Below are 17,495 nucleotides of genomic sequence, written 5' to 3' on the forward strand. Positions count from 1 at the left end.
TTCCCTTCCAAGGAGGCCATTGAGGTCACATTTAGAAACTTTTGCCGTTTTCTTTGAGCATCATTATGATTAAAACAATTTGTATTATCTATTACTCCCTTTTGTAAAAGATCCAAGCAGTGTATAAATAAATAGAGTATGATAAGATTTCTCCATTCCCAATTTCCTTCTCAGAAATAACCACTGTCAAGTGGAATGTACTACTATAAAGCCGTTTTTCTTAAAATAGGTAAGAACCAGAAGGATACATACCAAACAATAAGTAATATTTGTCTCTTGTCAAGAGATTAGAATCCAAGAGATTAGGTGAGGGGCAGGAAGAGGGATAATTAAAGAAATGGGACTTTGCACTTTATTCTGTATACACATTTGGATTGTTTGTTTTATCTCACTTTTCATAAATGGCATCATAATCATTTAACAGTGTATCTTAGAGATCTGTCTATGCCATTGTAACATGGTCACTCAGAAATTTTGAAAAAAAGTGTTTAACTTGATACAGCTTGCTTTAGACAATCTATTCTTACCCGTCTGCTTTTTGCATTTTTAAGTATTCGTGTACTGTCAGTTTAGTCCACTGGTTAAGAGGATGGAATTTAACTTCAGATCTTGGCTTTGCCATTTATTAGTGACTGTGGGCAAAATACTTAATATGCCTTAAATTTCTCATCTGGAAAATGGTGATGATAACAAGACTCTTGATTAGCTCTTATCACAGTGCATGGGACATACTAAATCATTAATACACAATAGCTATTATTTAATAATCTCTTATAGGATATTGCTAAATTTCCCATCAGGTTTACTAGTATTTAATGTTTAGACTCATCCATTGTGTTCCTTAATAAAAACAATAAGGATACTTGCCCTTTTCAGTTTTTTTTTTTTTTTAAATCCCTTTTGTTGCTTTGCATTTCTCAGAGATTATTGATGCTAACTGGAACTCAGCGATAAGTCATTTACTGTCTTCTCAGCACCTTTGGGCATCAATGTTTGCATTATGATGATTCTCTTTTGAGAAGATAAGTGTAAAAGAGGAGTTAATCAGTATTCCTTTCCTATTGTCTGGGCCTGAATGCTGTGCTCTCTTCCTCTGGCTTCATCTTTTAAAACTTTGAAATTCATGTTGGTCCATAACTGTTTTTCTCAATTCATTGAGGACTTAAAGATCCTCAATGGGGCTTACAGATTATAGACTTACTTCTTCTAGGTCTCTGTATCTGTTCTTTGTTACATTTCTTTCCTAACACTTTTTCCTATGTTAAATGAACTAGTGCTTCAAGCAACGAATACATACTTTTTTTCTTCCTCATTCAGGGTTGGGTAAGGTCAAATGATAGGCACATTTTAATCTTGTGGTTGAATTTTATGACTAAAACTATTTGCCATATAAGAATACTAATTTCCTTACCTTGCATAATTGGAAGCAAAGACATTCTATTCAATATTCATTGGCCTAGAAGTAGAGGTTAAGTGTGTTTTTTTAACTTTATAATATTAAGCAAGAGAGAAACCAAAAATGAAAATAAAAGTAGTAAGAATTGGGAAGAAGGGTGAGGGAGAACCCAGGTTTTCACCTTCAGAATGGGAAGTCAGTTGATGTGGTTACAGGTGATAAATCAAGAGACAGAGGCATAATACCAAAAACATTATAAGTGTCCGTTTTTGAGAAGTGGAAAAGAGATCGAGGCTGTGCGTATTGTGTGTGTGTGTGTGTGTGTGTGTGTGTGTGTGCAAGCACATGGGGTGGGGAATGGTGGAAGAGATGCTTTTGTTTTTCAGTTTTCTATTCTTTCATATGCTTTCGAATTGTTGTTAATTGGTGCATGTATCCTTTTATAATAATAAATCCTGTGGCGCCTGGGTGGCTCAGTCAGTTGAGCATCTGCCTTTGGCTCAGGTCATGATCCTGGAGTCCTGGGATCAGGCCCCGCATGGGCTCCCCGCTCAGTGGGGAGTCTGCTTCTCCCTGTGCTTCTCCCTCTGCTCATATTCTCTCTCTCATACTGTCTCTCTCAAATAAATTATTTAAAAATAAGTTCTATCCTGCATGATCCCAGTTTATAAAAATAAAAAAGTACACTTTTGTATATTGATGTCTTTAAAAATTGTTTGGAAGGAAATATACCAAATATAAAAAGTGATTATCTCTAGGTAGTGAGTTTTTTCCTGCCATTATATTTTTCTGTATTTTGTAAAATTTCTAAAGTGAATATTGTGACTTTTATAGTTAGAAGAGATGTTATTAAAGAAAAATATCTGTCCTGGATTTAATTTGTCATACTTACTTGGCATCAAGAGGACTTTTTTATTTATATAAGTACTATAACTTTTTTTTTTAACTAAAAGAATTGTACACCATATTCTCTAAATGTTTGTAAGTCTATTTGTAAGGCAGGCATTCTGCTAAAAATAACAGAAAACCCAGCCAACAGTAACAAAACAAAGACTGGTTATTTTTTTCACTTTAAGAAGGGTAAAGGTGAGCAGTTGCTAGCTGTTTAGCAAATAAAGATAAAATTATAGGAGAATCAGACTCTCTCTGCCGCATTGCCTGTAGCTTGTTGGCTTTTTGTCCTGCACTTGCTGCTCTAAGGTTTCAAGATGGCCGTGCTAATAAGCATGACATTTCTGTTCAAGGCAGATGGATGGAAGATGGCTAGTGTTAGCTACACTGTCCCTTTTATTAGGAAACTAGCAGCTTTCTCAGAGCTCACTATCAGACTTCCTTTTATGTCATGTTGCCCAGAACTGGGTTACGTCTCCCCACGGCTCCAAGAAAGTGAATATTTGTCTTTCAGCCTCTGTAGGGGGAAGTGGCAAAGGTAGTGGGGACTGGAAGTTGATACTATGTTAGCCAACCAACAGTGTCCCCTATGAAAAGTTTTGATATATACAATTATAATGTTTGTACTTTGGTTGCCAGTCACATTTCCAGGAGATACAACAGCCTTTCTAGAGGTTAGGTTGAGAATGCCCTTACTGCACGGGCATTTCTAGAATATACTCCTGTGGTGATTACTCCAAAATGTTGCCATTTTGTCTGGTTGTAGGAGTACTAGGCTTGTGCTCCCTTTCATATTTTGAGGTGATAGTGAGTTAGGGGTTATGTCTGTAAAATACTCCCTAATTTGACTTTATTCCTCTTATAAAATCCAAATTTCAGTTTCTATCCAGTATTCAAAGGATTGTGAGTTTTTAAAGGGTGTCAGGTAAATTATATATAAAGATTTTCATTTTTGTTTTTCAGTTAGAGTATGCAATGAAAATAGTAGTCACAAGTTTTATAGCTGATGATTCCAACTCTACCAACCCACATAGTACTGGGTTAGCCAAAAGTACCCAGATGACTTTGTTCAAAGTATGAGGTCTTATATTTACATGGATTTTTTCATGCACCTATTTTAATGGATATTACCCCTTATTTCTTATTCCTTATTCCTTATTCCTTTGTCATGGACTTCTTTAAAAAACTTTTAAAACTACAGATATATGCAGTTGCCATTGTGATGTTTATGGGTTTCAGCATTAAAATGGTGCTAAGTAAAATATGGTACTATCAAATTAGACTTGTTTATAAGTTTACAATGAATTGTCAAACTTTAATTTTACATTTGTTTTACTGTAAATCAGAGATATTTGTTTAGTCCTAGCCTATTTTTCCTTAATCCTAAAAGGTATTATTACTTCTTGCTTTTTTTTTTAAGATTTTATTTATTTTTTTATGAGAGACACACAGAGGGAGAGGCAGAGATATAGGCAGAGGGAGAAGCAGGCTACATGCAGAGAGCCCGGTATGGGACTCGATCTCGGGACTCCAGGATTATGCCCTGAGCCAAAGGCAGATGCTCAACCACTGAGCCACCCAGGCGTCCCACCTTTTGCTTTTGAGGAGTGAAAAATTGTCCTTGTAAAGGAAATGATCAAAAACAACAACAAAAAAAGGAAATAATCATACTCATTTCTAGTATTTGAAAAATTTATTTAGTTATAGAGAAATATGTGCTGGAGACTGGGGAGGATATGAAGATGAAGAAACAGCTCACCTGCCCAAATGGAGTCTAGAGTCTTAAGTAGGGGAAGAGACTCTGCATGAGTCAGTTTCCCCATCTGTGAAGTGGGGCTAGTGATACTTCTTACCTACCTCGTGATGGTTGTCATGAGGACTGAGTGAGTGAAATCATGTGAGGCTTAGAATTAGGCCAGGCACATAGTAAATGTTCCGTAAATGTTTGCTGTTACTATTATTATTATCACAAAACAGAGATTTGCACAGAATGCTTTGCAAGCACAGACGAGGCAGGGATTGACTTTCTGGAAAAGCTAGAGGAGTGTTAAATTTTTACCTGCCCTTAATTCCATGTTCATCTTTGCCACTCTAATGCCGACTGCTTAGTCAGCCCTCAAAAACTGTAGATGAATGAATTAATCAGAGAATGAGAATACACTTAGCCAAGTGGAGTTTTCTTAAAAGTATCTTTAAGTAGATATAAAATTTATAAAATTTGAAGATGTAATATTAAAACTTACTGATCTTATATGCCTGATTTAATCCTGGGATAGAATTTAGAGTATTTTTTTCAAGTAAGTAAATAATAGAAGATAATTTAAGAAATAGAAGAGCTATTACTTTCAACCTGGCTTTTGAAACAAGCTGGGTTTTCAGACAAATTAAGACATATTATTTTCTAGCAAGGACTTGGGATGCAACTATACTGCAGACTACAGCTCTGTCCATAGATTTTGGCAGTATTGTGTTGTTTTAGATCTGTTTAGTGACATCCGTTACCTACTGTTGCAGAACAGACCACCCAATACTTAGTGGCTAAAACCAATGGTTTATTATTTTTCATGATTTTATGATTTGACTTGGAAGCTACCCTGGTGGTCTCACTTGGGGTTACTCCTATGGCTGCATGGGAAAGCTGAACTGGGAGATCCAAGAAAGCCTTGCCCCCAAATTTGGGTCCTGGGTTCATTGTTGGCTGGGAGTGCCTTCGTATTCCTCCATGCCTCCCTTCCCCCACAGAGCAGCCTAAGCTGCTTGAGAGCATATAGTTGCCCCCCTCTGAGGGTGGAAGCCACTGACCCTTCCCAAGGCCAGTTCCAAAGCTAGCACAGCATTTGTTTTAATTCTATTTTGCTGGTCAAACAAGTTACAAGGCCAACCTAGATTCAAGGGGAGGAGAAATAGACTCAATTTCTTGATGGGAAGAATGGCAAAAAATTTGTGGTCCTCTTTAATCCATGATAGAAGCCTGGGGCCTTACTATTTTTGATTGGATATTTATCTTCCATATTTATTATTTCTTCCTTTATGTTTTTTATGTCTTTTCCTCTTTCCTTTCATTCTCAGTGAACTTTCATAGTTTGTCTTCAGACTGTTTAAGTGACTCAAGTTTCTGTTCTTTTGATACAAACTTATTTTTCCACAGTGTGGATCTTAGTTCTGCCCTGCTGGTTTTGTTTGGGCTATATGTTTTTCTAGTTTTATGTTAATGTATTCTATATTTTAGCTATCTCCCTTTGCTTTACTTTTTTTAACTTTAATTTTATACAGTCTATTAAAAGTTTTTAGTCATAACATACACCATAGATAGGTATGGTAGTAGGACTAGAGGCAGTATCAGAAACACTGGGGTGGTGTCTATGATACTGTGTTAGTGGCATGAGGAGCCTGAATCTTTGGTTTAGGGATCTAGTGAAACATGACCAGATTGCCCCTTTGCCTTGAGACAGTCTTCAGCTTTTGCTAGTCACTCAGCTTTTACATAAAAGTGGTTGTGAAAATGATTTTAGCAGGTTACCCATAAAACTCCAGTGAAATTATGAATTACCCAAATTTTGTGATTTAAAACATGTAAAATAAGATGTTATTAGGCTAGTTTAGAAAACAATTCAACCTAGTGCTTACCTTGGAAAAGCATTATTCATGTAAAAATAGAGTGGCCGCTGAACTACTTTTCTTATCAAGAATGTGGAAGGGATGGTGGCACAGTCGGTTAAGCATCCAAAACTAGGATGCTTAGATCATGATCTCAGGGTCGTGAGATTGAGCCGCATGTTGGGGCTGTGCACTCAGTGGGGAGTCTGCTTGTCCCTCTCCCTTTGCTCACCACTCCCTCATAAATAAATAAAATCTTTTTTTAAAAGAAGAATATGGAATTACAGGCCACAAGGTATTATGAATTTGTCAGCCACTTGAGTAAGCCATCTTGGAAGAAGATCCAGTTCAAGTAGAGCCTTTTGATGATCACAGCCATGGTCATTGTCATTGCCTGTAGTGTCATCAGAGATCCTGTTTCAGGCCAAGCCACTCTTGCTCCCCTGAAACTGTGCAGTGAAAGCTCATTGTATTTAAAGTGCTGACTTTTGGGGTAGTTTGTTACATAGCGATTGCTATTACAGATTTTGTACTGGTGGTTTTGTTTTGCCAAAATAAAAATTTACAATGGAGGACTGTTTTTGGAACTTAGTGGTGGATACAAGCTGGAAAGATTTGAGGCATTTAGTGAAAGCCTGAAGATCCTTGGTAGACTGTTGATGGTGAGTTTGGTGGCCTCTGGGAAAGCTGCGGGAGAGCTTAAAGAACAGTGAGAAAAATGTTCGTGGAAACTTGAGGAAGGAAATCCTTGTTCTGCAGCAGCAGGAAGCTTAGCAGTTCAGTTGCTAAAATGTAGAAGGAGAGAAATAACCTAAGGGAAATATTGTTAACAAAAAAGAGCAAGGAATGGTTGAGTTTTAAAATTCCTGGCCTCTGTGTGACCAGTATCGCTCACATTAAGTAGTATGTTCTGGGGAAGATCCAATACGAGACACTTTCAGGAAAATGTGGTCTGCCAGTGAAGCTGAAGATGTGACTTGAAAATCCTGTGGGATCTCAGAAAGATCCCAGGTGTTCCATTGGAGATTGTTCAGTCCCCCATTCGGGGTTCTGAGGACAAGAAGAGAGCTGGCCTCAGCACTTCCTAAAAAGGGGCTTGTCTTCAGGAGAGTTGTGGGTGTGGCCTTTGTCTCCTAATGGAGTAAACCATGAGCAAATGCACCAGGGACCCACAGAATGGTTCCTTTTCTGTCTCCCTCTTTCTCTCTTTTAAAGACTGTTGAGTTGCCAGAAACACTGTTGGCTTGGATTGGACTGATAGGGCCAGAGCCAGTGCATATGACAGGCAGTATTTGGATCCCTGAGTCCCTGTGGTCAGGAAGCACACTGAGAAAATAAAACCACATGGCTTCACAGCTGGGCTCCCCTCTTGGGAAGAGAAAGATGGCTCCAAAAATAGAACCAAGCAGTGGGAGCGCAGACCCTCAGCAGGAACTGCCTGGGCCCCACTGGATTTCAGAAATGCTGTGAGCCACTGATGGCCATCCACCTCCTTCCTTACTCGCCGCCCCATTTAAAATTATTTATTTATTTGAGAGAGAGTGAGAGGGAGCACAAGCAGGAGGGGTACAGAGGAAGAGGGTGAAGCAGACTCCCCACTGAGCAGGGAGCCAAATGGGACTGGATCGCAGGACCCTAAGATCATGACCTGAGCCAAAGACAGATGCTTACCCAACTGAGCCACCCAGGTGCCCCAATAGTTCTTTATCTTCCTTACTCCTTTTTGAGCAGCAATGCCTCCTGCATTATTGGTCCTGAGTTCCTTACTCCCAGAAACCATGAGATGATAAGGTTTGTTAAAGTACGAAGTCTTGTGGCAATCTGCCGTGCACTGATAGAAGACAAATGAAGAGACACTTAAATTGAAATTGCAAGACTGGGAAGGCAGATGTGCACGGGTGGCAGGCAGTAGGGGCAGGGGACACTAAACGCAAGGGTGAGGAAGGCCTCCCACACAGGGGCCAGGAGCCAGTTGACTCACTTGAAGAGCATGCAAACTCAGGCATGTTCGCAAATGGATGTTTTATGAAATATTGGAGAAGGAAATTATCTGACCAATAATTATTACTAAGAACTACAGAATTTTATATGTGAAATGAGAAAAACATTTTTCTGCTTACATTACATTTAACCATTTAGTCTTGTTTGTTAGTAAGTAATGTCTACATAGTATATCTTCTCAAAGGTTAACTTATGTATTTCATAAACATATTTATGTTAAAGATTTTATTTATTTGAGAGAGAGCATTTGTGTGAGCCAAAGGAGGGGCAGGGGAAGAGAGAAAATCCCAAGAAGACTTCCCACTCAGCACAGAGCCTGACACGGGGCTTGATCTCACGAGCCTGAGACCATGACCTGAGCCCAAACCAAGAGCTGGTTGCTCAAATCCACTGAGCCATCCAGGGGTTCCATTTCATATGCATGTATATAAGATGAATAAATGTTAGATACAGTGGGGCTCCATATTCTCAGCTCTTGCTTCCACTCATCTGTAAAGTGACTGGAAAGAAGAAGAGATTACCTTCACTCCTAACTTTTTATTTTGGAAATTTTAAATATACAGAAAAGTTGAAAGTATATAGTGTTAATGAGTATGTAAACAGCCTTAATGTTTTGCTACATTTATTTTTTTTCCAGCCTTATTGAGGTGCGCTTGACAAAAAAAAATTGTATGTTTAAGGTGTGTGGTGTGACGTTTTGATACGGTTATACACTGAGACAGTTACAATACCAAGCTGATTAACCTATTTAACTTCTCAGACAGTTACAGTTTTTCTTGTACTTTTTTTTGGGGGGTGGGGTGGGGTTGAACCATTGGAAGAAAGTTGCAGGTATTGCTCTGTCTGTATGTCCTTTTAGCCTAAGTCCCCAGGAATAAGGTACCATTAACACACCTAAGAAAATCAATTCATTCAGTAATTGCAACTAATATGGTAGTCCAAAAAAGCACATTTTTAAAAATTGAGGGTCCATACTGTTAATTTGGTTGTGTCTCTGGCCCATATTATTTTGGAATAATAAAATTATGACATAGTTCTTTCTGAGAAATTCTAAATTTGAGGAGGGGTGGATTTTATTTCTTCAGTTGTCTTATAGAATGTCCCACATTCTGGATTTGTCTGATTTTTCCTATTACATTCATGGTGAACCTTTTGGTGAGAATATTGCATAGATGATACATACATGATCAAGAAGCTGACTTCTGAGTCTCTTACCTATAAAGACTATTTTCCCCACTTATAAATCTGTAGGGTCATAGTTCCTAACAACACTTCACTTTGATTTAAACTTCCACTGATGATACTTGCCTAAATCAATTTTTACATTGTGAATTGTAGAGAAATTGCTTTTTAATGTCCATGTATAATAGATTCATATTTGCAAGGAAAGAACCCACTGTTGCTTTTTCTTTTAAAAATATTATTTGGGCTAGGATTTAAAGATATTTATTATTGTCTGAGTTCCATGCATGGTTTTTTCCCTTAATGATAGATTTGGAAAGACCGTGGTTTAATTTAAAACAATAAGTCAATACAGATCAGTCAGATGGTTCTTAGAATTGCTAACAGTGAGGCTCATCGAACAATCATGTAATACTTAATGCCTGGTGGGGTGTAAGGAATCACACTAGATAGTTTAATATGCTTAATATTAAAAATCGTACCTCTCAAATACTTACCCAGTTGAGAAGATAAGACACATGCATATACAAATAGAATAATAGTCACAGCAGAAGATCATAAATGCGAAGTTACTGGTGTAGTCAATAAATAACTCTGGGAAACGAACTAGGGGTGGTAGAAGGGGAGGAGGGCGGGGGGTGGGAGTGAATGGGTGACGGGCACTGGGGGTTATTCTGTATGTTAGTAAATTGAACACCAATAAAAAATAAATTAAAAAAAATAAAAAAATAAATGCTTTCAGTGTTCAGAGAGCAATCACTGAAATTCGACGTGTGCAAAGCAATGTAGGTATATGAAATGTTTTAAAATATCGGTGACATCCTGAACCTAGGCCTTTTAAGCATGCTTTCTAGCAAATATCATGTGCCTACCATGTTCCAGCAACTAGAAAAAGAATGAAATTTGTCCCTTACCCCTGACACAATTATTGAGTGAGATGAAACACATGGGAATGTATCCTCCCTATGATCATAAAAATGCTGTAATATAATTATCTCTTTAGTGCCGTGGCTGTATGGAGGAGAGAACTAGGACTTCATACTGCTTTGGAGATGGGTGTGGGTGGAAAGGCTTCATGGGGGAAGTGGCATTTGAGTCTGATAGGCAGCGTTTAGATTGAGAATGGAAGAATATCCTAGGCATTGGAAGGTGGGCCCACATGTGAGGGGTGTGACTGTACATGTCATGGTTTTAGGGGTGCTAGTGATGCCATTTTCAGCTGGCTCAAGAGTGGTCCTGATTTGAGAGGGTGACAGCAGTGTGTTCGTGTATGTATGCCTGTAAAACTTTTTCTCATATAGGAAAAGAACACAGTTGAGATTTTAATGGTAGGTATAATTTTTCAGAAAACATGGAAAGATGAGCAGCGGACTGAGGAAGGAACTCAGGAAACACTCTAGTAGCAAGTGGGGAGTGGGAGGAAGAAGAGACTCTTTAGGCAAGCACAAAAGGAGTTATTAAGAAGAGCGCAGGGATCCCTGGGTGGCGCAGCGGTTTGGCGCCTGCCTTTGGCCCAGGGCTCGATCCTGGAGACCCGGGATCGAATCCCACATCGGGCTCCCGGTGCATGGAGCCTGCTTCTCTCTCTGCCTATGTCTCTGTCTCTCTCTCTTTCTCTCTCTGTGACTATCATAAATAAAAAAAAAAAAAAAGAAGAGCGCAAAAATAGTAAGGTCAGAGCTAATAGAGGAGAGGTTTTACAAGCAGATAGTTAATGTCACATACAACAGTGTACATAGGGAGTGAAAACTGAAAGGCTTTTGGGTTCCACAGTAAGAGGATGCTCTGAATTCATTTTCAGTGATTTTGGGGGGAGAGCGGTGTGGTAGCCAGATTTCTGGGGAAAAGGGAGAGTCAGATGCTTAAATACCAAATTGAAGCCATTTTTGGGGTAAAATTTGGCAGCAAAAGTAGAGGCGAAATAAAACGGGACTGCTTGGTCAAGGGAAAGTGTTTTTAAAAGACAACCCCTTGTTGTCAGCACAGAGGGGAATGGCAGAGGGGAATGTGGTGGTGGGTTGTTAGCAGGGAGAGAGCAGGCAGAGGGTGGGAAGAGATGAGAGCAGGGGGTTGCTCTAGGAAAGAAGGAGAGGCGAACCTCAGTGCAGAGGGAAGGAAGGATGAGGGAAGAGCAGAGACAAGGAAGGAATCTTAAGGCAGAGAAGAGGAAAAGAAGGAACTTGCATGTGATGGGCACATGTGCTATGTGAATTTGGTTTTAGCCCTCCCTTCTCTGTTCATGCCCCCAGGTGCTCTCAGGGAGGAGGTCCCCTCTGCCTGCACCCTCTGCAGGTGGAGAACTGCATGGCAGAAGGCTAAAGGGCAGGACAGTAGTCACATGGTATTTTCTACCCTGAGAAAAATGTTAATACAAAAAAGAAAATAAACACCAAATCTGGGCAGCCCCGGTGGCCCAGCAGTTTGGCGCCGCCTTCAGCCCACGGTGTGATCCTGGAGACCTGGGATCGAGTGCCACGTCGGGCTCAATGCATGAAGCCTGCTTGTCCCTCTGCCTGTGTCTCTGCCTCTCTCTCTCTCTCATGAATAAATAAATAAAAATCTAAAAAAAAAAAAAACAAAAACCAAATCTAATAGTATTTTAAAATGTGATTATTATTAATACATAAAGATTTAAAATCACCTGCTTAGAAACAAAAAGCATTACGGGACTTAATTTTAAAAGTTTTGCTAGTATTTACATTCAAAAGCATGTCTTCGGTGTAAAAAATGGTTGAATTTTTGAATGTTTAGAATTTTGCAGCATGTCATTTTTTTTATTATTTAATTATTTATTTATTTATGTATGATAGACACAGAGAGAGAGGCAGAGACACAGGAGGGAGAAGCAGGCTCCATGCCGGGAGCCCGACGCGGGACTCGATCCCGGGACTCCAGGATCGCGCCCTGGGCCAAAGGCAGGTGCCAAACTGCCGAGCCACCCTGGGATCCCCATCATGTCATTTTTTTTTAAACTGAGGATTTTCTCTATGAGGATAATGCATCAAGACTTTAAACATTTTAAGCGACAAGAACCAACACAAGCTTGAGCAATGAAAGAAAAATTAAAAGGGGATGTATTTAATAGATTATGTAAATGAGAACAAACTGATTTCAGGTATGCCTGATGATGTCAAACGTTCTCTTTTTGGTTCTATTCTATTCTGTTTCCATCTGTGATGGTCTCGTTGTCGAGCAGGCTTCTGCTCAGTAGCATGCATGTGGTTACTGGCAGCCCCAGGGCAGCAGCATCATGGCTCACTATCCAAAAAGAAGATAGACTTTCCCACCAGCCATGTGGTAACTATTAGAGAGATTCTGTTTGTGTAATTTTGCCATCCCCAGTTATCGCTGTAGCCAGGAGTACAGCATACGCTGATAGTGGAGAGCCTGGGTTGAGGGAGGTCACCATGATTGTGGGAGGAGTGGGGGCTCTAAAATTTTGGCATGTTCCTTTCCTGTCTTATGCACATATGTATGTATGTGTGTGTATGTATTTGTTCTATAACAAACCAGGTTGTCTAGTGAAAGTCTTGTGTTGAAATCAAATTCCTGAGGAAAGAATCAGCCTTTGATTGCTTATATAAATGAGCCTTAACAGCTTCTTTAGTTTATGATTTCATAAAGATACTCTAGAAGCCTTTCCTTTTTTATAAGTAAAAGTGTTTTCCGTGCCACATATCACAATATTTTTATGTCTTCACAAAAATGGAGCAGCTGTACGTGGGTCGATTTTAGTAGCAGCAAACACAAACACAGAGAAACAAAACAACCTTCACAACACGCACACAACCTGGGTTTCTAGTTGGGATTTTGAAAGTGGTTATGATGGAAACACAAGCATAGCTGCCTTTGGAGTCAGCAGTTCTGGGCTTTTAGAGAAATTGTGGGGGGATTTAAGATAACAACACAGGATACCTAGTGTAGTTCAAGGCTTCTGAAAGGTGCTTGACAAGTGATAGGTATCAGTATAATTTTTATTAATAAGCATTGATCTTTTGTGATGCTACAGAGAGCTCTGTGTGACTCTAGGAGAAGTCCTGGGATTTTTATGTCAGCTCTTTCCGTGACCAACTGTGTGCACCCAGCATATCAAGGTACTCAACAACACTGGGTCTGTAAAACAGAGACGTGGGGGAGATCTTGTCAAGCTCTAAAGTTCTATTATTTTCACTAGAATGATTTGGGTCACAGAAAGATGTTAAGTAGGAAGAATCTTTGTATACCGTAAAGAAAATAAATGATCCTAGTTCTGGTGTTAGACAGATTTGGGTTTGAATTTCAAGTCCTCTGCTCACCAGCTGTGCACACCTAGACAAATTGCTAAACCTTGTCCCCTCATGTAAAGAATGGCAATAATTAGTAATAATACCTGCTCTACATAGTTTAAGGATAGAAATTCAGAAATGCATTGGATTTATCTTCAATAACATTTTACTTTTTTTTTTTTTTTTTAAGATTATTTATTTGAGAGAGTGAGACTGAGAGGTAGAGCCTAGTGAGCATGAGTGGCGGAGTGAGAAGCAGACTCCCCACTGAGCGGGTAGCCAGGAGTGGGGTTCAGTTCCAGGACCCTGGGATCATGACCTGAGCTGAAGGCAGATGCTTAACTGACTGAATCATCCAGGCACCCCAAATCATTTTACTTTATAAGAATCTGTAAAGTTCCTTCCAGCTCCAAAATTTGATATGTGGTATTATTTGTATTATATGAATATTCCATCTTTTCTGGTAAATTCCAGCTAGGAAGATTATTGTAAGTCATGATTATTTTAAGTGTATGGTTATAAATGTATGGTTATATAGGTGACCTTTGGCACAGCAGCATTTGTGCCCTTTGAGACCTAAACATGCTGCCCTTTGAGACCACGTGATGTAGATTGTTCATATGGACCATTTCATAACAGGATTTGAGCACTTACTAGTTAGCTACCTTACCAAGTAGTTAGGTAGTTAGGCTTAGTGGTGGAGTGTGTTGAAATTTCCCCCATAAAATTGTGCCAGCAAAAAAGAGGTGTATAAACTTACAAAAAAGAAAATCTCAAGTTGTGGACATGGGATCTACTAAGGTTCCCATGACCAAGCCAGATATCACTTAAAGATTATTGTGAAGGTCAAAGGAAATAATGTATGTAAGCCCTTGAACATAATATTTTCCATATACATTGGCTACTACTATTGTTATTTTTATCTTTCAGGAATATTTTTTCCTCTTGGATCACCAACATATTTAGTCATGGGCAAATCCAGGGGACCACCCAGTGCCATTCTTACCCGAGGGCTCTACTGGAACTGTGTATCAGAAAAAACTGAAGAAGCTCAACTAAAACCCCAAATTAAAATTTACTTTCTTTCTGATCTAGCTTTAGTTTCTGAGACAATTTTCAATGAGAAATTTTTTTATTATTCATTCATTCAGCGAATGTGTAGGACTCATTAAGGGTCTAGGTACCAAGGAAAAGAGCAGTGACCACAGATAGGTAACATACTTTGTGTTAGAAAAAAGCCAGGTTCTCACTTAAATTTCATTTCATAATAACTTTGTAGTTGCAAAATAAAATTAATCGAAGCTCTAAAATCAAATAAGGCACCCTGGTAGTATACCAATGACTTTCGGGTAGAACCTAGATGGTAAAGAAATTTGTTTAATTTGGTATTTCCGAAACTTTTTTGACCTATTCTACTCTTTCCCCCCCTCCACTGAACCCACTTTCAGAATTATAGTCTAAAGTAGGTTTGTTTAACTGGAAGTGAACAATATTAGGTTATTCTGTGATATTTGTAGGACAGAAACTACTGCCTACCAAGAATATTTTATGGTTCGTCTTAAACTAATTGGGTGACTCCGTCCTGGTTTGCCAAGGACAGTTCTGGTTGATGCCTGTTGCTCCAGTGATTAATAGTCTCTTCTTTAAATCTCAGAAGTGCCCTGGTTTGGATGATAAATGAGGTGGTCCCTTGCTTAGCGAACACTTTGGGATCACATATGTGCTACCCAGCATCCTAAGGCTCGGGTATCTAGAAACTTGGTTCTCGCAACACTCTTGTGAGGTCGGTACTGTTTTGCCCTTTTCTTTTTTTTAGCATGTGAGTAAACTGAGGTATAGAGAGGTTGAATCTTGGGATTCCACACCCAATAGATAGTGGGGTCAGGACTCAAGCACAGGTAGGCACATCTGGTCCTGTAGGTGTGCTCCTGACTGTGGAGCCTGTATATGCAGCCGTGCATGTTCAGTGAGCTGCTTTGATAGGCCAGGGTGGAGCCCAGGAAAGGGGAAGACGGGAACCCCTGGGAAAGGGGTTTGAAATCGGGAACAGGTGGAGAGCAGGAGCCAAGAGCAATGCTGCTTCTGGCTACATAATGTAGAATTTGGTTTTCTTTTTTCCTCAAGGAATTGCCCTCCTAACTGTGAAGAGATGTTTTCCTTTTCACTTTTAATTAATGTCCAGAAGTCCTAGTTTTCCCTTGAAACCTAGCAAAAGAGTGTTATTTAAAGCAATTTATATGTATTTTGTTTTTAAATTTAGGGATATCTTCTTTTTCCTTTGGTAACAGAAATCACACTTTTGGAAAAGCCGTTTAAAACCTATCCCAATTGATTTATGACAGGTTCTTCTGAGATCTAAAAGTTAATTCTAGGAAATATATGGAGTTTCTGTACTACCCTCTCTCTAGACTTCAGTGATAACATTTGACTTGCCCCTCATCTCACAGGGACTCCCAACTGAACTGTGCCATCTGGAAGTTGAAGAATGCTAAAGTGTGTTATTATTTTGTTGACTGGTAATTTCTAAAACTGGACAACAGTAGTTAACAGTGTGATTTTTATAACCAGACTTGTAAATGTATAATTCTCAGAATTTTAAATGTGAGTATTCAGGGAAATTGAGCCAAACCAAACCATTAAATAAGTGGTATCTGTGCATTCAGTTAGACTGAACAAACATTAACTCAGATTCTCTTATAGTTCACATTTCCGCTTTGTACTTAGGAATAAAAAGATGCCTGTATCTCCCGCTCCCTCCCTTCATCCCTATCCACCTCCCCAGGTCCAGTCCTTCCTTCTCAACCTCCCACAAACCTTTGCTGTGTGTCTGCTTACTTAAGAGGAGTAAGTAGTGCCTGCCTTCAAGTAACTTGTCCTTCGGGAGACACACTGGCTCCTGAATCAGCTCAGAAAAGTGTGGTCAATGTTGGACTGGGTTCACACCCTGATTAAAATGGGATGACCAGAATCTAAGTCATGTGGAGGAAGGAGCGGAACTGGAATAGTAGTGGGAAATCCATGGTATCAGAGGGGCTCAAGGTGCTGGCCAGGGAGGACTGTTGCTGTGTTAAGGGGTCGACAGCCATGTTAGTTACCACGAGTTGAGGGTTGAGGAATCAACGGGAAATGAGAAAGCACTCTTGCAAGAAGCTTGATGTGGTAAAGGGGGAATAGATAAGATTGTAGGTTGAGTGTGTAGTAAGATCAAGTGAGTGTTTTTTATAGAGAACGGTAGGTATATTTGCTGCTGAGGAGGGAGCAATAGAAATGGAAGGGGATATTTAAAGACAGGAGAAAGAAGATAATAGAATCCTGTAGGAAATTATATTTCTCAAGAGCATAAATGGAAAACAGTTTTGTTTTTTCTAACTCAGAATTCAAATTACATGATAAAATAGATCATTAAACATCTTTATGATGTGAAAGCTTTTCTCATAAGGCATATGTGCTAACATTTTAAAAGAATTATATTAAAGGAAAAATACTTCCATGTTATCAAGAATTCCTGTTTGGAAATAATGACAAACTCTTTTATCTCACCTTCCTCATTGCTCGGTCCTCTAATCAAAAGCAAATGGGTTTTTGCTGAGAATAGAATATCTGTTTTAAGGGTCAGATGTGTCAACTTGTTTTGACTAGCTAGAAGAAGGGGTGCTAATTGGGTCATAAATAGCAAATTTTCTCTTTTTATAAGTCAGAGCTTGAGAATTCCGGAATCTTATTCAATAGGTCTAGGTGGGACCCAGAAACCAATTAATACATTTATCTACCAAATGTTTATCAAGTGCTTTCCTACCATATTCTTATTACCATAATAATAATACCATAATAATACATAAGTGAGGTTTGAAGGTGGCCCAGGTGCCTACTGTAATTGGAGGACAGAGATAATTAAATAGGATAATTTCATATAACAATAAGTGCTACAAAGAAAGTAAACTGTGGGATATACTAGAGACTTACCCTATCCAGGGAGAAAGATAATTTTGCACAGGGTGATCTTGGAAGTTTTGAGGAGATAGCTTTTTTAAACCTTGCTTTAAAAAAAGGTGTTTTTTTTTTTTTTTAATCATGGTAACATATACAAAATAAAATATATGTCAGAAAATTTATCATTTTAACCACTTTTAAACATACACAGTTTGGTGGTATTAAGTCCGTTC

General features: G+C 39.0%; 1 protein-coding gene across 4 annotated transcripts in view; it reads left to right on the top strand.

Moving 5' to 3' along the window:
- The window catches only part of AKT3 (AKT serine/threonine kinase 3), a 308,906-nt gene that overhangs the window by 25,556 nt on the left and 265,855 nt on the right, over window positions 1-17,495 (top strand). Inside the window, exon 1 of one of the 4 annotated variants that reach the window (XM_077901449.1) lies at window positions 12,265-12,364. The exons of the other annotated variants lie outside the window; for them this stretch is intronic. Coding sequence (XP_077757575.1) covers window positions 12,280-12,364 — 85 coding nt within the window. The 5' untranslated portion in view covers window positions 12,265-12,279. Of the gene's footprint in view, window positions 1-12,264; window positions 12,365-17,495 lie in introns of those variants that run through there. 4 annotated transcript variants of the gene reach the window in all.

This window comes from Canis aureus, chromosome 6 (genome assembly GCF_053574225.1).
Source record: "Canis aureus isolate CA01 chromosome 6, VMU_Caureus_v.1.0, whole genome shotgun sequence".
Classification (NCBI taxonomy): Eukaryota; Metazoa; Chordata; class Mammalia; order Carnivora; family Canidae; genus Canis; species Canis aureus.